The 23,005-nt window shown below is 44.1% G+C and overlaps 1 protein-coding gene across 1 annotated transcript in view; it reads left to right on the top strand.

The window, feature by feature from the left end:
- Window positions 1-23,005, top strand: part of CHN2 (chimerin 2) — a 321,413-nt gene that overhangs the window by 269,769 nt on the left and 28,639 nt on the right. Inside the window, exon 7 of the mRNA XM_059074355.2 lies at window positions 17,070-17,147. Within this exon, the coding sequence (XP_058930338.1) occupies window positions 17,070-17,147 (78 nt within the window). The remainder of the gene's footprint in view (window positions 1-17,069; window positions 17,148-23,005) is intronic.

The raw sequence follows: 23,005 nt of genomic DNA, 5'->3' as shown, positions 1-23,005 counted from the left end.
TAAAGGTAGTCTTAGTTAAACTCAGTTGTCAACACCTTCCTAAGATTAGGCCTTACTTTGAAAGCATCACCTGCATAATCGTTAAAGTTAATTTATTCATTAAGTTATATATGCATATATACATATAAAATGATGCCAGGCATGGATCTGAGCAATTTACAACTCACAACTTGAACTGCACATTTAGTCGTCTATAAGGCACTACTATTATTATCCACATTTCATATTTGAGGGAAAGAGGCACAGAGAGGTGCAGTAACTTGGCATGAAGTCTCCCAGCTGGGAAGGGTTGGAGCAGGAATTTGAAGACAGACAACTTAGCTCCAGAGTCTTTACTCTTACCAAGGAATTCTTAGCAAACAAACACCGTTGTATTTACCGTTTCTATGACCAAGGGGTTTGATAAGCTCAAAGCGTTTTCGACCAAAATAGCGCATGGGCAATTACTGCGTTAGCTTCTTACACAACTCTTCAGGAAATGGCTGGAAACCTTCCTTACTGATAAAAAGTCAAAACGGAGCCCTATTTCATCTTTATTATTATAAGACTGAAGTGAAAAAAGTAAACTAGAAAACATTTAAATTATTTAAAATAGAAGCTCCTCGATCCCAAATTATTATTGAAATATTACAAAAGCTAAAGTCTCATAGGTATATTATACATGCCAGGATGTAATTTTGGGGGGTTGAATAAATTTATTTAGAGAAAAATCTATGTTATGCAAACCTGATATTTAGTCCTTCTTCTTTTAACTCCTGACTCTTACAAACAATAATATATAACAGAAACAGTATTTTTATTTGAAAACTTTTATTTCAAGGTCAAAATCTCTTTGGAGGGTTAAATCTTTTTACATAAAATAGTGTTCTGTCTTGCATTTTGAAAAGATTTTAATTCATATCAAGCAATGCCATAAAATGGCAGGTATTAAGCCCCACCAAAAGTGAATCCTTTCTTAATACCTGCTAGGTTAAGAGTTTTCATGTCTAATAACATTACTTAACCACTTTTTTTGTACATCTTAGTTTCTTTAAATATATTATAGCTGTGAGATCCTGACTACAGAAAACTCTATTTTAAATTTATTTGGTTTCTAGTTATGCTTAAAACGTACCTTATTTTCCCTCTAAGGTAAAGACCTCCTAGTACAAAACAAAACTGATGCAAACTTGGGGGAAAAAAGGTTTCTGTTTCTCTGTGGCAAGTTTTTCCTTTTTTTCCCTCATTCCAATTATAATGGTAATTAATTAAAGAAATTATGAAAGATACAGAAAATATATACATTGGGCTGTTTCCTTACAGTGATTTCCTATGCATGGGGCTTTTAAAATATGTTTGTAATCATAGTATATTTATAATTTTGTATCCTGCTTTTTTCACATAGTATATTATAACCATGTTACTGTGCACTCTTCACAAACATCATTTTTTATTGCAGCATGAGCATCATACTTATTTAGCTATTTCCTAAGGTTAGGACATGCACAATATATTCCATTTTTAATATTAGAAATAATGCTGCCATGAATGCCTTTCTGTATTTAGGATCATTTTTCCTTAAGATAGATTCTTAGAATCTACAATTCTTGAATTACAGAATATTAAAGGATATTAGTATTTTGAAACTCTTGATACAGATGGCCAAATTACTTTCTGAGATGATTTTAACAGTGTACATTGTCTAGCAATTTCCTGCCTTTATTTGATATGCTTTTTAGTGTGTGTGTATGTGTGTGTGTGTTAACTTGTGCAGCCTGGGAGAGCATGGATATTGACCAGATCCATTGCTGCACACAGTGGAAAGAGCTTGAACCTGCCCTCCAAGGACCTGGCTTTTTGTCCTGACTCTACAACTAACTGCTGTGAGAACCGGGGCAGCTAACTTACCTTAACGTTCCTTGTATAATGGAGAGATTGGGCCAGACCAGACATGTTCATTTATTTATAAATCTTTGCTGAGCGCTTTTTGGTTCTTGATGCCAAAGAGATTAGAAAATATGAGTGCAGTGTCCTTTCTCAGGATATTACATCCTCCTGGGGGACAAATATGTGGAAGCAGAATCTCATGAAGTTTAGGAGTAAGAACTATGGAAGCAACTGATCCTGTGTTTAAATCCTACTTATTAGCTGTGTAAGCTTGACCAGTGAGAGCCCTCTTAGCTTCAGTTTCCGCCTCTATGAAAAGGGGATAATAATATCTTTGTCACGGGGCTGTCGTGCAGATTGAATGAGACAGTGGTTAATGTGCCTGGTGCAATATGTGTCCAGTAATTGTTAGGGTTGCTTTTTTCTCTTTTGTTGCTGACTTGAATCTAATATATTTGGTAAGTCTTAAGTGGCAGGGAGCACGTGTGCAGAGGCATGGCTTCACAAAAGAATATCATGTGTTCAAAGAATGGGTCCTGGGTTCTGAGCACTGAACAAATGTGGAAGAGCAATAAGCAGCAGGTGGAAGGTTAGGGTCACGGGCCACAGCGAAGGTGCTTTTCCGTTCTAATAGACCGTTGTAGCCACTTCACAGAGGTGGATGGACCTCCCCCACCCAAAATTTGCCTTGATGTTGATACTGATGATGCCACGTGCCCATCAAGAGGATATGAAGTTTTGTTACTCACGTAATGAGACTTGCTGGAGAGAGCAGGACAGATTCCCCAGCAGGTCTGAAAATGGCCTGAGAGCGCTGGGAGGGACAACTGGCTTAGGGCTGTGCGGTGCTTGGCGGAGGGGGGGCGAGGGGGGTGGGCTAGAGGAGGGAGTTGCACCCGCAGAGGCTTGTGTGGTTTTGACGTCCTGCTGGCACCAAGGGAGGAGGCACGCGGGCCTTCTGATTGACATGAAAGCATCAGCAGTCATTAACCCAAACTGGAGTCAGACTCTTCACCACACGGGCTATGGTTTTATGATGGACACAGAGGGAATCACAGTGGCTTTCATCGCGGAGCACAGGCTCTGGACGCGCAGGGTCAGCGGCCATGGCTCACGGGCCCAGCCGCTCCGCGGCATGTGGGATCCTCCCGGACCGGGGCACGAACCCACATCCCCTGCATCGGCAGGCGGACTCTCAACCACTGCGCCACCAGGGAAGCCCTTCCCTTCTTAAAAGTAAAAGCATTCTCTCTGGACCCTACCTCTCCCCACCCCTTTTTGCTGCTCTTCTCGTTCCCACCTTCTCCAGTCCTAGCTTAACAATAGTCTCTGCTCCAAATGCTCTCTCCTCCTCCTACTCTCTCTTAAAGCATCTGCAGTCAGGTTTCCCCCGCCGCTCCTCGGAAACCACTCTTGTCAAAGTGATCACTCACTTGCCTAAAAGCTGCTAAATCCTATGGTCCTTTCTCAGTCCCCATCACACCTGACCTGTCAGTGGCACTGGGCACAATTGGTCATCTTTTCCCTTGGCTTCCAGGATATCAAATTTGCCTCCCCTTTCTCTTTGGCTAGTTCCTTCTCAATTTCCTGACCTCGTAATGCTGGGGGTGGCCCAGGGCTCAGTCCTGGGGCCTCTGCAGTCCTCTGTCTGCACTCACTCTCTTGCTGTAAATCCATCTGGTCATGACAGCTCTCAGGAGTGCGTCTCCAGCACCCACCTCTCCCTGGAACCCAGGTCTGTATGTCCAGCTACCTACTCAGAGTTCATATGCTCCAAACGGAGTCCGGTGCTTCCCCCTCTCTCTTGCCTCTTCCATGGTCTTCTTCATCTCCCGTAATGGAAGCGTCATCTCTCTAGTTGCTCAGGGCCCGAATTGTGCCATTATCCTGGAGTCCTTCTGTCACCGACCAGGGTTCTTGGCCTTCCTTAAGCAGCAGAAATTGATCAAAAGCCAGACAAGAAATTCAGGCAAGGCTTTATTGGGGCCCCTGCTGCAGCAGGGGGCGGCGAGAACAAACAACAGGTTCGCTTGCTTGTTTGCTCGCTGAGGGGGTGCAAGCTGGTTCCTTATATGGAGTGAGGGTAGGGGTGTGTCCAGGGGTCGGGCCAGAAGGGTGGCTTAGGTGGCCTGCCCACCCCTTTGGTGGTGCTGTGTGCAGGGGGCATGCGCGGTACCCTGCTTTTGCTCCCGGCTCTTCAGAAGTGGCAGTTGGGCTTTTTGCTCTTTTCTTGTATTTTGTTCATACTTTGCCCCAACCACGCATGCACACAGTTATTTTTAGTCCCTTATAGTTTCTTTGTATTTTGTTGCTCCAGGAGACGTTTGTCCGGGTACAAGCACTGCAGCAAAGGGTCACAGGCCCCAGCCTGGCTCACTTCCTCTTTTTCTCTCTCACTCCACATCCAACCTGTCAGCTGATCCTCTGGGCTCCACCTTGAAATGATATCCAGATTCTGGCCCCTCCTCACCCCCTCCGCTGCTCCCACCCCGGCCCAAGCCACTGTTTTCTCTTCCCCTGGATTTCCATAATAGCCTCTAACTGGCTGGCCTCCCTGCCTCCACCCTTGCCCTCCTACAGTCCTCAACACAGCAGTCAGAGCGATGCTTTTGAAAAGTAATTCAGAGCATACCACACATCTGTTCAGAGCCCTGCAGTGGCTGCTCACGTCACTCAGAGTAAAAGCGAAGTCCTTCCTCTCTCCCGCCAGGCCCTTGGGAGCCTCACCTCCACTCCTCATCCACGCAGCTCTAGCCACTCTTGATCTTTGCTATTTCCTGAACATGCCAACCTTGCTCCTGTCTCAGAACCTTTGCATTTGCCGTCACCTCTGCTTGCAGTGCTCCCCCTCCAGATATCAACATGGCTTACCCACCACCTCGTACCAGTCTTTGCCCAGGTGTCACCTTCTCAATGACGCCTCTCCTGGCCATCCTGTTTTAAATTGCATCCTCCTTCCCCATCACTCTCTATCCTGTATGTTTTTTTCTTTTTAAAATGTTATTTCAACATAACTATACAGGGCTTCCCTGGTGGCGCAGTGGTTGAGAATCCGCCTGCCGATGCAGGGGACACGGGTTCGTGCCCCGGTCCGGGAAGATCCCACATGCCGCGGAGCGGCTGGGCCCGTGAGCCATGGCCGCTGAGCCTGCGCGTCCGGAGCCTGTGCTCCGCAACGGGAGAGGCCACAACAGTGAGAGGCCCGCATACCGCAAAACAAAACAAAACAAACAAAAAAAAACATAACTATACTTACAGAAATACACTCATATTGGTAATTAGAACACAATTTAACATATCCTACACAATTTGGACCAGAAAACTTGGTACATTGTTTGCTTTAAAAAAGAAAAAAAAAAGCATTTGCAATCTGGTTTCTTTTTCATCTGTTACAAACGTATATAAAAGATCCACCATCAAATGCTGCTAAAGCAAACAGCATGAACCTTGAGAAATTAAACTTTGGTTTGTCTCTGAAAAACAACACGTATTGCACTGTAAAAGTTTATAAAATTGGTGCAACAAAACATTGTTGTAATGTTTCAGTGCCAGTTCACAAATTTTGATAACTAATGTCTATCCTGTATTCTTGTTTATTTTTCTTTGTAGCATTTATCACTTTCTAGAATAATATATCATGTATTTACTAGTTTTGTTTCTTGTCTGAGGGCAGAGATTTTTGTCAGTTGTCCGCTACTGTATCCCGTTGACCTAAAACAGTGCCTGACATATGACTGATACTTAGTAAATATTTGCTGAAAGAGGGAAAGAGGGAAAGAAGGAAGAAAGGAAAGAAGGAAGGGAGGGAGGGAGGGAGGGAGGGAGGAAGGAAGGAAAAAACTCTATTTAAACATATTAAAGAATAATTTTATTGCATTAAAACATAGCTGAGGTCAAATTGGATGTGGTCATTTCAGACTGAACTGTCCCTCTGCAATATTCATGTATACACACTAGGATGACAGTGTCTCTTCCCAGGGCTGGCCAGTGGCTGGTAGAAGTGTCTGCACCATCCCACGTATTCTGACATTCCACCTGGGAACGGGCTACAGGGCCATATATTTGGCATAAGGCTGGTCTTCCCAACACACAAATATGAGGTTCAATTGCAGAATTGGAAAATCCCTGTCACCACTCACACAGGAGGCCAGAAATCACCTTAGGTTCACATTTGGAATGTGGAAGCATCTGTATTTTAGAACTCCTGAGTTGGTAAATTTGGCCAGGAACTCTGTTGGGCAGGATCAGCTGCACAGCTGTGAGTGGCCTCAAGGACTGTTTTGTTTGGGTGATTGTTCACTGTAAAAAAAAACACAGTGGGGGGTTTGAGGTGTTTTGTGTGTGAAATTTTGAAAAAAACATTTAATAGGTGTCTCTTGTCATTTGCAACGTGGGACAGTTTGCATGCAGAAAACAGCTGGTTAATTTGATTTTTCTCTTTCAGTAAAGGTGCATCCTAATCCAACCGCTGGCCAAAGAACCTGGTGGAAAAGCAGCTTGAGGCTCTATGTGGCACATTATGCTCTACAAATTGCCAGACTGCAGTATGGCAAGAAAGTGTAATTCAGCAAACTTATAGCCTCTGGCAGAGATTTCTCCGGCTCAGTTGAGTGAGCAACGGTAGCGGGGAGGGGGTAAGAGAGAAATACATTGGGATTCTACTATACTGTTGGGTGCCATAAGCCAGAAATTGAGCATCTTTGACTTTTGTAATAAAACCCCTAAATCAATCGTTTGGGGGTACCTACTTCTTTGGCCAGAGATGGGAAGGTGCAAAGGAAGGAAAATAGAAAGCAAAGGATATAAATACTGAATAAGTGAAGAGAGTCACATCAGGCAAGATGGAAAATAGCAGGTGGGAACTTTGTAATAGCTGCTTCTTCCTTAAAATTTGCATTGCCTGTTTGGGTGTTAGTTTATTTATAAAAGGTTACCTAAAGTGTCATAAGGCAGTTTTAGCAATCTGATTCCACAAATGCTCCATTCTCTTGAAAATAACCTTACTGTCCTTTCTGAAATTCAGCATTTGAGAAATTTGACTACGATTTTTAAAGTTCTTGCGTAAGGAAATGGGTTACTACATTCTGATGTAAACCTCTTCTTTTCCTCATTCAAAAACTGTCCCCAAAACCAAAATACCAACAACTACATGTTGAAATGTGTGAAATGCTTAATGCCACCAAAAGTCTTTCTCTGTAACGGGGAGTGATTTTTGTGTCTACATCTAAGCAGGTTGTGAGAAACAGCAGTAATTAGCCAAAATTGTTGACATCAGCCTCAATAAAACAGGTGGAGAAATGAAGTGGGAAGGACAGCAATTTCACCATTTCACAATCAATCACCCCAAGAAGCATCAGATTATTAATGTGCTTCCAAACAAGGTGGTTTGGTCCATTTTGGAGACCACACAGGCCTTCAGTTTGGGATGAACGCTGACTTTTGTGGATGAAGGGAAATGAGTTGTAAGAGGCGGCAGGACCGATCCTCCAGCCTTTTTGTCTCTCATTTCTTTTGCTGTCATGGGAATGAGTTTGCAGTTGCGTCATATCCCTCTGTTGTCTTTCTCCTCTTTCAGGACTGAAAACCACAAGCAAAGAATATAGCAAACACTAATGAGGCAGTTCTTAGGCAAAGCAACAGAGATTTGGCAGTATTGGGGAAATGTTCAGAGTTCATAGGATCAAACAGGCTGGGCTTAATAGTGTTGATAAAAGAAAACTACCACTTTGATTATCATTCAGAAATTTGGGATTTGGGCTTTTTCACTTAGTATTTCTAGTTTTTTCACTTGCAGACAAGAATAGAGAACCAGATGTAGGATGCCACAGCAAAAACCACAGTGAAAATCTCCGTGCCCCTCTATCCACTGTCCTCTCATAAGCATTCCCTCCATCTCTCATAAGCATTCTCTCCATCTCTCTCTCTCTCTCTCTCTCTCTCTCTCAATCAAACACACACAAACACACACACACACACACGGGTGTGTATTTCAAATACTGAAATAATAAGTAGTAAGCATACATTTAATATACCAATATCCAGCAATTAAAAATATTTAAATGTGACCCAGAGAGAGTGAAAACAAAAGGAAAAAACAGAGTTCTTACCAGCATTCTGGGCTGAATGAATGACTGCAGCATATTGCTGGGTGTCTCTGAATTTCACATTTTATAGCTTTGGGGAAATAATATGCAGTTCAGACTCATCACTCAACCCCAGAACCTCAGATAGATGTGTGGGAAATACACTGATGGTCTAAGCAAGAAAATAAAATCAACCTTTTAAAATTAGAAGTCATTTTGATGGAAGGCAAGAAAAATAGACTGCAAAAAAGTGGGTTTGTTTATTTTCATGAGACAAAACTTTCATGAGATCTAACGTTGGCCTCATGCTAGTCACTGGAGGTAGAGCTAGTAGAAGAACTCGGGGGGCGGGGGGCCATTTTAAAAGTTTATAATAAGTCCTCTAGGAAAAGGGAGGAGGAATGAGCCCCGTGTCAGCTGTGAGCGGTTTCCACTGCTGATCTGCTATGACAGGAGGGCCAGGGATTTCCATAGGAAGAAAATCAGGAGAAGGACTTCCCTGGTGGTCCAGTGGTTGGGACTTCACCTTCCAATGCAGGGGGTGCAGGTTCTATCCCTGGTCAGGGAGCTAAGATCCTCACATGCCTGTCACCAAAAACCAAAACATAAAACAGAAGCAATACTGTGGCAAATTCAATAAAGACTCTAAAAATGGTCCACATCAAAAAAACTTTTTTAAAAAAAGGAAGAAAATCAGGAGACCTGATTCCATTCCCCAGGACACGCCCATTAGGACCTCGGTTTCTTCATCTGTAAAAATGAGAATAATGATTCCCGCTGTACCTTCCTCCTAGAATAGAGATGTTACCGAACCAAACTTGAGTCCACTCACCCACACACCATAAAGCCAATCTACTGACACCAGGTTGTGGTGAAGGAAAGTGCAGCATTTATTGTAAGGCACCAGACAAGGAGTCCAGGGCAGCTAATGCTCGAGAGGCCCAAACTCCCCAGTGGATTTCAGAGAAGAATTTTTAAAGGCAAAGGTGAGGGAGGGACGTTGCAGGGTATATGATCAGCTCGTGCACAGTTCTCTGGTTGATGGCGAGGTAACAGGGCAGTGTCACAGGGGTTAACATTATCAGTCCTCACCCTCCAGCAGGACTGGGGGCTACATGCTCATGTTCATCATGTAGTTAACTTCTTTCATTTGGTAGGGGCTTTAGTATCTGTAAAGTGACTCAGGAATGTACATCAGATACTGTTATCTGTGTACTTCTGGGAGGAACTAAAGATTCTGTGACTGCCATATGGCCGATTTACTGTTTAAATTGTTTCCACTTCTCCTAGCCCGACTGCTATTTTTGTCACTACATGTTCACATCCTTTCAAGCATTAATTCTTGAGCCAGGCTTTTTTTGTGTGACTCAGGGGAAGCCTTGGAGACTACATCTTTCCTACAAACAAGAGGCAGGCAGAAGACATGGTGCGGGGGAGGAACAGGGACGGGGTCTGTCCTGGGTAGGCCCCTAGGGTTCTGCTTGGTTACAGAGATACCATATAATATAATATAGTCCACAAATATACAATGGTACTTTTAATATTATTCTAGTCCTGAACTTGGTTGTGACCCTTAGGGCCTCACCCTGGGGCAGAGTCCCCCTGTTTCCAGTACCCCTTCTCGTGATACCAAAAATCTGATAGCTTGGCCAAAAGAAAACCCCAAAGGGCATGGCCCCTGGATTTTATATCAGAGACTCAAAAGAGTAAATTGACTAGATGAATAGGTAGTGATGATGATAAACCTCTTATAGTGGTACTTTGACTTCAAGATATCTTATAGCCATGGACATTCATTCAGCAAAATTTAGCAAGCACCTACTTTGTGTCACATTTGACATATGACACTGGGGTTCTAACTGTGACCTGAGCACACACAGTATCTGCTCTCATAAAGTTAGCAGTCTAGGGAGGGTCGTAGGTAATGATTTAAAAATCGTACTGCTAGGTCATGGTTATATATTCTTAAGGTGGCGAGAAGAAAGGGTGGAGGGTGAGGCTGGGAAGGTGGCAGGGGCTGGACCACGCAGGCCCCTATAGGCCATGGTGTGGATTTTTGCCTTTAAGAGTCTATGGAGTTCTAAGTGGCATGATGGGAGGTGAGGGAGGGGTGGGCGTGAATAGAAGCATTTTCACATTCTGTGTTTGAAAAGGTGTTGACTCCTATGGTTGGGATGGTTTTCAATAGCATTTACTCCATTCGTACTTCCCTCTTCTCTGATAATCCCCCTGAATTGAAGCACCTGAGATTAGTGTGGTTGTTTTCAATGTTAGGAGCACATTTGAATCCCCTGGGGGATTTTTGTTTTTAAAGCCCAGGCCCATCCCCAGAAATTTGGATTTCATTGGTCTTAGGTGGAGCTTGAACGTAGCTTTTGTTTGTTTGGTCATTTGTGTTCCCCAGGTGATTCTAATGATCAGGTGAGGCTGAGACCCACAGGTACAGAGAGGAAAGCACAAAACGGGTCCTCAAAGTGTGGCCCCTAGAGCAGCAATATCAGCGTCATCCGGGAACTTTTATCAGGCAGATTCTTAGGCCTGATCTCACACTGACTGAGCCGGAAACCCTGGAGCTGGGGCCCAGCAGTCTGTGTTTGAACCAGACCTGAGGGGGTCCTGAGATCCACCTAAGTGTGAGAAGCACTCTCTGTCAAAGGTTGCAGGCAAGAGAACCTGGAGTCTGGACCTAGTTCTAGATCTAGTTGTAGAATAGCTCTGTGATGAGGGGAGGGAGGTGCAAATCACTGAACTTCTCTGACCCTCAGTCTCTTCAGCTGTAAAAGGAGTAGGTGGGATTAGGTGAGCTCAAAGGTTACCTATGACGTTAGTCTATCATCTGTGCACACGAAAGCTAACAAAGTCTTTATAATATACTTTTTAAAAATCTGTATTTTTATATAATAGAACCAGAACATAATCACTGTAGGAGGCTCAAAATATACATGAAAGAATAAAGAGGAAAATAAATGTCAATTAAAATTTCTCCACCTAGAGAGAACTGTTGCCCCCTCCCCAACTGTGTTGTGGGGTGTGTTAGAGATATTTTGGTGATTTTTCTTCTGATATTTTCTGCATCTACTTACAAAACTGAAGTCATGGTTCAAGGGGTCCTACTTCTCACCTAACGTTATATCAGGGGCATATCCCTTAGTCACTAAAAGTGATTTAAATCATCTTTGTTAGTGTCTACCTAACGTATAAACATTACATGTTTATACCATAATGTACTTAACCCTTCCCCTGTCATGGATGTTTAGGCCTTTTCTCATTTCTTGTTATTATGACGATGAATATCTATCTACCTATTAATTCTTTGTCTGAAGACCTTCTTAAGAGAATCCTAGGGCTTCCCTGGTGGCGCAGTAGTTGAGAATCCGCCTGCCGTTGCAGGGGATACGGGTTCGTGCCCCGGTCCGGGAAGATCCCACATGCCGCGGAGCGGCTGGGCCCGTGAGCCATGGCCGCTGAGCCTGCGCATCCGGAGCCTGTGCCCCGCAACGGGAGAGGCCACAGCAGTGAGAGGCCCGCATACCACAAAAAAAAAAAAAAAGAGAATCCTAGAAATAGAATCATTGGATCAATGCACATGAGGCATTGGATACATTGCCAACTTTTTTCCCCAGCAATGGGCCACTTCTTAAAAACACCATCAGTCTGCTGGTGAGCTGTCCTCATGACACCCTCACCAGCATCAGTAACATTGATTTTCATTTCATATACTGCCACAAGGCAGGAGATGCCTACATCTACAGGGTAGTATTGGTAGCAGGGGTATAGCTCAGGCTTTCAACACCCAAGGGGGGACTCAGACTCAAGAGATGGAAGTGAGGGGGGCCCCAGGAGGACTAGGACTGGGGTTGGAATAGAGGGGAGAGACTGTCTTGGGGTTGATGATGACACATTCAAAAAGCCCTCCTTAAAATGTACCACAGGAATTTACTTGAAGTCTATGGAAGAATTGCAGATGGATGGTAAATCACCTTTTCTAGAAATTGGTACTAAAAAGGCAGACTCTTGTGGTCCCCAGAGGCCAAGACGAGGGTCTGCCTGAAGCCAGGTGGAGAAGTGGCCTTCGATTAGGCGAGCTTCTGAGGTCCCCTATGGATTTAAGATGCTAGATTACTAACGTCAGAGAAGAGAGAAGGGTTTCCTTTCTTGCACCATCCTGGGCACTTTATACGTACACATGCACCCCAACGGGCTTCATTTCCCCATGTTTTCCTGCCCAGTGACCCATTCGTGCTTCCCTGTCTTCGTCCGACAAACTTCCACTGCCTTCTCATTACCTGATTCTTTCTTGGATCCAGGATCCTAATCATAGAGACAAAGAAGAGTGAGATGCCATGCATAGAAAATAGAATCCAACCCTATTTATGAAAAAGGAAAAGGGAAGTGGTGAACATATGTCACCATTTATTTATAGCCCCACCTACTTCCAGAAGTATCTTAAGTCATGGCTGCTTTGGCAGAGGACTCAGGGAGAAAAAAAGTCGCCTCTTTAAAAACCAGACCAGGGAACACCAGCCCTGTGAGTTGTTAACGGGTTAACAATGGGGAAGAGAGTAATTCTGGCATTTAGTTCCTGAATATTTTAAAATGTGAACTTTATTTGGATGAGAGGTAGTTTAGAGGGTGGTTGAAAGCACAGATGTATTGTTATACCCAAAAGAACTGACACAGGTGTTCAAACAAAAACTAGTTCAAGAATATTCTTAGCAGCACTATTCACAATAGCCAAAAGGTGAAAACAACCCAAAGGTACATCAACTGGAGAATGGATAAAGAAAACGTGGCACATCCATACAATGGATTATTATTCAGCAATAAAAAGTAATAAAGTACTGATAGATGCTGCGGCATGGATGAATCTCGAAAAGAAGCTAACTGAAAGAAACCAGGCACAAGAGACCATAGATTGCATGATTGCATTTACATGAAATATTCAGAATAGGCAAATCCACAGAGAAAGCAGATTAGCCACTGCCAGAGGCTGGAGGGAGAGGGGAATGGTGAGTGAATGCTTAATTGGGTAAAAGATTTCATTTTGGGTGATGGAAATGTTCTGGAACTAGATAGTGGGAATGATTGCAGAACTTTGTGAATGTACGTAATGCCACTGCATTGCTGAATTATACACTTTTAAATTGTTAAAATGGTAAATTTTATGTTATGCATATTTCATCACACACACACACAAAATAAACTTATTCTTGGGGGAAAAAAAAAAACAGCACAGACCTAGTCAGTTGTGCCCAGGTTCTAATCTCAGCTCTACCATTTACCAGCTGTGCGACCTTGGGCAAATCACTTAAACCCTCAGTTTCCATTTCCTCTCAAAGTGGGGGTAACTGTAACAGTACCTACCTCAGAGGGTTATAAATCTTAAATAAGCCAACATATGCACTTAAGCATATAAGCAATATAAGCATTCGCTTAGCATAATACATGGCACAGAGGAAGCATGCTGTAAATATTTGTGTTATTAATCTAACCCCGGTATTCTCAACTGGGGGCAGTTTTGCCTCAGGAGAAATTTGGCAGTTTCTAGAGAGATTTGTGATGTCACAATTGGGGGATGCAACTGGCATCTAGTGGGTGGAGGTCAGGAATGCTGCTACCTATCCTACAATGCACAGGACAGCTCCTCCACAACCAAGAATTATCCGGCCCCAAATGTCAGTAGTTCCAAGGTGGACAATCCCTGATTTAAACAGAGCATGTAGGGACCTGTGCTTCATCTAATGAATATATGAATAAAAATACGTCAGATAGAAATTTTTGTTCGAAACAGACTGCCAGCCTGTCTCTGTGTATAGACAACATGTGTTAGACTTTGTGAGGATATAAAAGAAACCCAGCTTCAGTCCTGGAGGAGCTTGGATAAGAAGAGCTCTGTGTGTGGAGGGCTGTTTAAGAGGGAAGTTTTTACCAAGAGACTTTTGTCATCATTTTTCCTCTAATAAGAGGTGATCTGGGGTCCTCCACACTTCTCACAGTAATGCTTGCTCAAATGCTAACACTTAACAGTTCCCTATAAAGACGCATCTTAAGTGATGAACAGTGTCCGTTCACATATCTGAATGTGTCTTGTGTTTGGGTAAATTCTATTGAACAAATATCTGAAAAAGAAATCACTGTCAGAAATAAAAATTACTTGTTATAAGTTCAGGCACAGACACAAGAAAAATATTAAATCTTCTTGTATTCAACCACCCACACACCAAAAGGTAAAGGAGACTCCTTTTGCCCACTTTCCATTTAAAGAGTTATTTTATCAGATTCCAAAACCATATATCCATATACTTAGTCTAGTTTGGATCACAGGATATCTTCTTACACAGAATGACTCGCCATCAAAAGGTCTGTCTTGATTTGCTAGCAGTGAAGTTTGGGAAAGGGACCCTTATTCCTCCTCTCTGTCCTTTTGCCTTTAGGCTACGTATTGGAAGATTGTTAAAGGCTTATGCCAAACCTTCAGTCAATCCCTGTGCGTGGCAGATGTCCTTTAGGATTGGGTGATGGGAGGGAGGGCTAAGGAGTGTGGTGGAGACCATGAGGAGGGCAGACCCCTGGAGGTTCACACCCTTGGAAGCTAAAGCATGGGGATGCGTGGGGCAAGAGACCCCACTCCACGCACCACCTTTGCACACCTTCCTCCATAACTCTGGTTTCCTGTATGTATAAGTGCTTTCGACAGCTTATTTAGTGCTACTATGGCAGGGAGTCTTACGAGACCCTCTTGTTGGAGGAAACAAAGGTGAACCAGACATAGAACATGTCACACGGAGTTCTCAATATGGCAGACCATAAGACCTGTTATAAATCACTCTAATAAAGTGATAAGTGCAATAAGAAAAATGTGGGGAAAACACTATGGGATTCCAGAGGAAAGTGTTTGCCTCCATTGGGGAGTTTGGAGAAGTCTTTTTGGAGAGGGTGGCATCTGAGTTCGAATGTGAACATTGGTGGATATGTAGATGTGGAAATGATGCTGGAAGATGCTAAGGGACAGAGCAAACTACCATGGTGGGAAGTTGACTATGCACGGGAAGAGGAGTTGTAGCATTTGTGGCAGGGAGTATAGGGAAATAAATAAGATGGATAGATTGAGATGAGCTCATGAAAAACCCACAATGCTAGGACGCAGTCAAGCCATGGGGAATCACTGACTTTGTCTGAGCGGAGGTGGAGTGGTGACTGGACTAAGCAGCTGTTGTGCAGCTGTGTATAAGGTGGTCCGGAGAGATATCAAGGGTCTGAGTTATTGTGAGGCAAGAATCGTAAGGAGAGGCCAGACTCGACCAATATTTCAGATAAAGCATTTGGCAAGACAAAGTGAAGGAGGCAGCCCTGCACTGCTTACCTAGGCGCTTGGACATGGGGTTCAGAAGCACGGGTGCTGGATGCAGATGTTTTGGGCTCTAGTCCTGGCTCTGCTGCTTAAACCAACTGCATGTCCCTAAGGTACCTCTTGATGTCATGATCTCTTCATCCACAAAATGGGAATAAAAGTCTTGTTTTACATACACATGAGAAGATTAAATGAGTAAGTGCACTTAACACATTCTGAATCTCGTCTGGCATAACATAAGTTAATGTGCTTAAAAGCCCAATATAAAAGTTGGCTGTTATTATCATTGAAAGTAAAAAGAGGATGAAATGAGAGGATGGACTTCTGAACCAAGGTGGAATGACAGTAATTGCCAGGAATAAAGAATTACACAAGGGAAAGAGTGATCTTTTATTACTCTCCCCACGGCTGCTTGGAGGCGCTGGAACATGGGGCCACATAGAGGATGGGGTGAGATTCATGGACAGTACCATCTACATCATGGTCCAACCATCTATGTTCTTGTTTTCTAGTTCCAAAAGCATTGACCTTACTGTCTGGCACTAGCTGCATTAAACTTTGCCAACAAATTAGGAGTACTCCTAAGACATAATGATTTCCTCACTTCTATTAATGCAGAGACCTGGGACCAGAAAACCAGGGTCCCAAGGAAGACCATCAAACAGATGATGCTTTTAAGAGCAAGGAGGGCATTAGCTTGGATACTAACAGAATTAACAAGGAAAAAAAATTTTTTAAGAAAAAAACTATGATGTTTTGGTTTTAGTTAAGGAATCTTGTCTTTGTATGGAGGGAGCTATTTGTGGTTGGGTCGGGGGGAGATGGGGGTATCCAAAATAAGAGGCAGGATGGGAGCAAGACATCCTGCCTCTTATTTTGAAACTCTGACTGCAGAAACCAGAGCTGAAATGCTATACCATTCTCTTATGCCTCATTCAGTGGTCAGACTGTTCTAATTTAATGCATGCATAAGAATAAAAATTAAGCTTTCCAGTGCTGGGGCAGATTTTTTTTTTTAAAAAAGAGACGCAGGCTTTATCCCCTACAAGGTTAAACATTAGGGTTTAAAGGTTTAATCTGCTGGAATTCAGCCCAGGATGGGGTTCAGAGCCCCAGAATAATTGGATACAGCCTCAGGCTTTGAACATCAGAGCTGGTTGGGGGTTGTGTGTGTGTGTGTGTGTGTGTGTGTGTGTGTGTGTGTGTGAAATATGCCAACGAGTGTTTGAGGTCTCTCCTTGGCAATGAGCTGTGACAGGAGGAATAAAGCTGCCTGCCCCTGCCTCCTGCACTGGTTCCTCAGTGGCTAACTGGATACAGCTTCTGGGGGGTGCCATGGTCATGAATGTGTACTATTGTTCCAGGCACACGTCGGCCTTAAGAAATAGCACAAAACAAAACAGGCCCGTCCTTATTCAGATGCAGAGCCCCCTCCATCACTCAAAGCGGCCCTTCCAGGTCACATGCCCGAGGCCTCTGCAGACAGGACACAGCTGCCTCTAATCTGCTGCCTAACATTAGCCGCGGTTCAAAAAACCTGACAGCTCTGAGCTTCCCAAGGCTCCGCAGAGGAAGCTAGAAAGATCTGGGTTCCGGGCACTATGTTCTCCGAGGAACTGTGGCTGGAAAATGAGAAAAAGTGTGCTGTGGTTCGGAAGCCTAAGCAAGGCAGGAAACGCCAGGAGCTGCTGGCCGTGGCCTTGGGGGTGAAGGTGGGAGTCAAAGGCAGCTTTCTTTGGCCTCCTCTCAAACTCTTTGCCTGTCCACAGATCTCCTCCCTGGTCCGAAGGGCCGCCCTCTCACACAACGACAACCACTTCAACTATGAGAAGACACACAACTTTAAGGTAAGGGAGCCTCTGCTTTCTTTCTTCTGTTATAAAAGGGCAGGTGGAGAGCTCCAGTTTATGCTTTCCATCTGGTCTTTGATGGTAAAGTAAAGAGACAGCGAACTCCTCTGCTTTCCACATTTAGTTACTTGCTTTGAATCAAATCAAACGGGAGATTTCAGAAAGCAGTTTGCTTGATGCTGATGCTGAGAATCACCTATATGTATGTTAACTTAGCTCTGGAGAACTGGGCCCATTTCCTCTTCACATTCCCACGTCCAGTGAAAAAAAACAGAGCATGCCCAGTCTTTGGCATTCAGAGATCATCTGGTGAATATCAAGCAGTACTTTTCCACTCGGAGTAGCAGTAAAGAATATTGTTATCTCTGAGCAAGTGAAAACAGTTGCCCGTTTCACATTTTGTGTTTTGTCTTTTGTTTTCAGGGATGCTAACTCTTTTGGTTTATGTGTAGACAGCTGTGAAAGCAAATGACGACAGGAGATACCATCCAGTAGCTTTTGTCTGTGCTCTGGGTGCAGGGGGCACCCTGGCAGCCTTACCAAGCTCCTTCTGGTCACAGCCTTGGTCCTGCTCACCAGACCAAACAAAAAGATACGGAGAGCTGGTGGCAGTTTAAGTGGATTTTCCCATGTGAATTTATAAACTGGAAATACTGCTATCTTCATTTCAGACTAGCAGTGTAGAAACGGCCTGCCATCAGAAAATTACGCCTGTTTCCTTTGCCCTGATGTGTTTTCCAAGAAGCTCTGGGAGGAGATTCTGATGCCAGATTGCCTGGCTTGAGATGCCATTGAGTGCAGGAGAGACAGGACAGAGTTAGAGGTTCTACCCCAGCAAATGGGCTGACAATGTGGAAGCTGGAGAGAGTGAAGATGAGGGATCCAGGAAGAAAAGAGACAGGGGCAGCTAAATGTAAATTGTATTCTCTTTTAAAAACTCGTTTCCCTTAGGGCCAGTAGCCTGAGTAACAACTGGAACTAGATAACCCTTTGTCAGAAGTGACCAGGGAGACCTAGTTTATTCTGTTGCTTTCCTATCCTTCCTACGGACAGATGTGTGTCTATTAAATATACATTTGTGTTAGTTTGGTCTGTTTGCCCTGCTTCTGTTTTTAGAAAGCAAGCAGCTCAGGCATTTGCATGCTATAATTGACCTGAGGCATGGAATTTATTCAGCTCTCCATATTTAGCATGAGGGTGAAGAATTGCATTAGATAGGTCCTCATCCATGCCAAGGCTTTTGCTATTTCTCTCATCACTGAATAGTGACAGGTCTAATTTGGGGCATCACTGAGTAGAGACGGGTCTAATTTATGTTTTTTCTCTTTCCTCTTTTCTATCTTTACCCTAATTTTTTTTTTCCCTTAAGAAAGTATTTTTCTGACTTCTGGCAGAAATCCCTGATTTTTTGCATCCTATAGATGCACTACCATGAATGGGAGAATGGATCTTGGACTTGCAATTTCTTTTTCCTTCCTCTTGAAAATTCTGATTCTTTTGGCTTTAAGATAGAATTGGAATTTTGCCCTATGCAGTGTTTACATGCGCTAGCTTCTCTCTGTAGATACTCTGAGTTTGTGTGAAAAATACCCAAGTGTATTTAGTGGACAGTTTCAAAACTAATTTCAGTCTTTTTAAATCTTAGATCTCTGCATGGGATGTAAAGACATTTAAAACAAAAAGTTAGTTGAATCTTATTTTCTTAAATAGTTCTGTTGCTAACATGAACTATATTAATTATGTATCCCTAAAAAACGCCAACAGCTTTTTAGACGTTTGCTTTCAAAGTCAGTATCTATTAACTTTATCTATTAATAATATCTCTTCTGACTTACTGCTATTTAAAAGAAGAAAAGGCAGAGAACAGACAGGTTGTTAGAGGGGAATACACAAGCCAGACAGGAGCGTTTCTCTTCCGTGTTTTAAATAGACATCTTTGAGACATAACAGACCCTTGAGTCGCTGTGTCAGTTGACTGTGGCTTTCAATGGTACTGCTCGTGCCACGGTCCTTAAGAATGAGCGGCTGAGGCAGGGGGAGGGATGGCTCTTTCTGTCCCTCCTTTCCCCATCACCGCCTCCTTCAGCCCTCTCCTCACCAGCCCCCCGCAACCAACTTTAAGTGGGAACTCTGCATGGTCTTTAGAAGAACATTCTAAAAGCAGGTCCCTGCTATAAATAGAGCAGTGGGGTTTTAGTAACATGCCACTGACCTAACAGAAGAAAGAAAGGTCTTATCAAAGGCCCCTGACATCTGCTCGGAATCTGTTTTATATCTTAAATTTGCAGTAAGTTTTTGTTTATATTAACTTCTAGTAGGCTTTGTTCTGAAACTTTCTTGACTTGTAATTTGGGTTATTATTGGAGGGTATTCTGTGTCTGGCATAGAGAAAGTGTTTAAAAAGAACAAGTAATCACATTTTCATGCTTATCAACAAATAAGCCTTGCGAGGCCCTGTCTTCACTCTCGCCTGGAGGCCTCCTACCAGAGAGTCAAATCTGCCAGCAGATCTTCATGCCTTACTTCAGAACAGGATTTTCTGCCCTAGTCAGGACTATTCCCCGGGTAAAAAGCCCTCTCCTCACTCTCCCCAGGAGCTTCAACACAAGCAATGAATAGATAACCTATAATGAAAAGGATCTGAAAAAGAATACATACATAGGGCTTCCCTGGTGGCGCAGTGGTTGAGAATCCGCCTGCCGATGCAGGGGACGCGGGTTCGTGCCCCGGTCCGGGAAGATCCCACATGCCGCGGAGCGGCTGGGCCCGTGAGCCATGGCCGCTGAGCCTGTGCGTCCGGAGCCTGTGCTCCGCAACGGGAGAGGCCACAACAGTGAAGCCCGCATACCACAAAAAAAAAAAAAAAAAAAGAATACATACATATATATATATATATATATATATATATATATATATATATATAACTGAATCACTTTGCTGTACACCTGAAACTAACACATCTTTGTAAATCAGCTATACTTCAAATTAAAAAAAAAAATACAATAATTACAATTTTAAAAAAGAGCAATGAATGGAAACTCCTGACACGGTACAGGTTGGAACCCCTCCCGCTGTGCTCTTTGAGAAGGCTCCCTGTCACTGCCCCTGAGGGCATATCCACTGCCCCTGCTCTCCAAACAAAGCGTGTCTAGGAAAAGCTGAAATTCAGCTCTGGAAACAAAAGGTTTCCGAAGCAAATTAAAGTTGCACCTCATTTCATGCAGTAATTATATACTTTTCAACACTGTATACAAATGTGACTGTTGCTGATTTAAATCCTAAATTCTCAGGGTTACTTGTACATACTAGGAACTCAGAGTAGTTGTTGAAGGAATGATGACATGAGCAGACTCCTCTCTAAAATGAAAACTGTTTGATATATAGAAAAGCCGTTCTGTTATTTAACGTGTTTTATGTCTGCATCTCTGTTTATCCATGGGACTGAAAGAGGCACTCTCCCGTAGGTAGACTAGAGGACCTGCCCTAAGAACACCTTACGGCCGAGCTCTGAAACCCTCGAGAGCCCTGCAGCCCCATCAGTCTCGATAACTGTCCTTCCTTCCCCACTTAGCACAGTGATGAGGTAGCTGTGGCCAGCTTGGTACTCCTGCCCACGAAGTGCTCTTTGGGCAAGGAGCTTAATTCTCTGAGCATCAGTTTCCTCATCTGTAAAATGGGATTTCTGCAAGGTTTAAAGAATACATGCAAATCACTCAAGGTCACTGGCACCCAGTAAGGTTGGCTACTATTATTACTTTATTGTTCATCTTTTCGTGTCTCTCATTTTTCTTGAGTTTTGATGTTTAGCTTTCTCTGTCTCTGTATTTCTTATTTTCTACGTTCACTTCTTCCTGTCCTTTTTTTCTATCATCTCTTTCTTCTTCTCAACACGATGTAATTAAGAAATGAAAGAGCATTCCAGGCAGTGCAAAGGACATGAGTCAGAACTTGGAATTAGAAATGAGCCAAGGGTGAACAGGGTACAGGGAAGATACCATCCAGGAGAGAGAGTTGCTCACTGCACATCTGGAGAGTCAGCTGGGGCGGGCGGGTGGCCACAGCCTGCTGACCCATTGGCACTTTGTGCGCTTAGCCCAGTCACGCTCTCAGCCTTCCCGATCTGCATGTGTGTGTACATCACTCACTCCTTCTCCTGAATTCTCTCCCTCCACCCAGGTACTTCAGGGGCACTCTTCTCTCCCTGTATGCAATATGCATGGAGAGCAAAGGTCCAGAAAGTTCTAAACGTTAAAGAGCAGACCACCCGATCCCGACCTCACCTGTGTTCCGCATCCCACCAATCCCTCCCCCAGCCCTCCCCCAGCCCTCCCCTGTCCATCTTCCCTTCAATCCTCTTCTATCCCCATCCATCCCTTTCCCAACCCACTGCCAACTTCACTTTCATCCATAGCATTGATCACCAGCTGACACTGTACACATGTATTTATGTGTTTGCCTTCCCCTTATCAGAAAGAAAGACCCCCCTGGGTGGGGGAAAAGGGGTGGAGACAGAGACTTTTGTCTGTTTTACTTTCTGCAGAAATCCCAGTGTCTCAATCAGGGCCTGGCCCAGAGCCGACTGTCAGTGAATATGTTGACAGGATGTGTAGCAGGTACCTCCGGACCCTGCCTACCTAGGCTTGCACTTTCCCTCCTCACTCCCCGTCCCACAGTTTGCCATCATTCGGGGCTTGTTGTGCTTGTGTTAGTTGTGCTACAGTCCTTCCAGGTGGTGGGTAGCGGTCCTTGCCAGGGTCACCAACTCTGCTACCCGGTATCTTATATGCAGGCAAGCGGGGGGGAGACACGTGCCCGGTTTACTCCCATTGTCCCAGCTTCCTGTGTGGTGACTCTCAAAAGTGGCCTTGACTGGGCTTAAGTTAAACGGTTGCCAACTTGCCCTTTTATGTCCCCCACTCTCCACAGACGGGGCTGCACCAGCAGCATCCTTTTCCTGCAGTACGCTGTGTGAACGCACGTGCTCGCGCAGCACCTCCCACCCCTAAGATTCTGGGGGCCACAGGACAAGAAGTCCGGGAGGCTGAGGGTGTGTGGCAGGGTGTGGCAGCACCACGACCCCCCCGTTTTTGGGTTTTGTGGCTCCTTGACGGTTTCTACCCCCATCATCAGTTTCTGCATTCTTATCAGTCTGGTGGTCATTTGCTTTGGAACAAGCCATATTTGCTTCCCACGTGCAAACCCCTTGCTTTTCCTCATCTTTGTTGGCCTCATAAAATGTGCCAGCACTTCACCCCCAATATCTTGCCCGCCCTGCATTCTCGCCTGTCCTGGTCCCGCTTCCGTGTGCCTGGGGAAAAGGGTGGCTGGATTTTGCACCTGCATTTTGGCACCGGCAGAAATCACTTCAGAAATGGTTGTGAGTTTTGTTTCTTTTGTTTAATAATCAGAAAAGGCTGTTTTGGCAGAAGCAAGCCTGGAAGGAACAATTCAAGGAAAGGCTAACTTCATCACCTTGAATATAAAATGAGGGACTCAAAGTGAGACTAGAATAAATAGGCTTGGAAATACTGGGCTTTGCGAAGAAAATAAGGCTTCTGCTCTCAAAGTGCTCTGAAGATGAGTCATTCTTATCTACTGTAGCCTGGCTCCCCCGTTATAGTTATTAGAAACCCCTTATTTTCAAATAATAGAACCCTTGGAAACCATCTTAAGTGAAATAATAGGCAGGCCTCATAGAGGCCCCAAGGGACTGCTCAGAACTCAGGCAGGGAGGAAGCAGGAACTGGTGGTACACCTGGACCCACTGTCTCCTTCTCTACTCCCTCCCTCCCTCTCTTCCATTCTCTCCCTCTCCCTCCCGTCCCATCATTTCATTGCTTTCTACCCTCATTGTT

This window comes from Kogia breviceps, chromosome 9 (genome assembly GCF_026419965.1).
Source record: "Kogia breviceps isolate mKogBre1 chromosome 9, mKogBre1 haplotype 1, whole genome shotgun sequence".
NCBI lineage: Eukaryota > Metazoa > Chordata > Mammalia > Artiodactyla > Physeteridae > Kogia > Kogia breviceps.
Note: the sequence above shows the minus strand (reverse complement) of the source record. Positions and strands in the feature narration are given on the sequence as shown.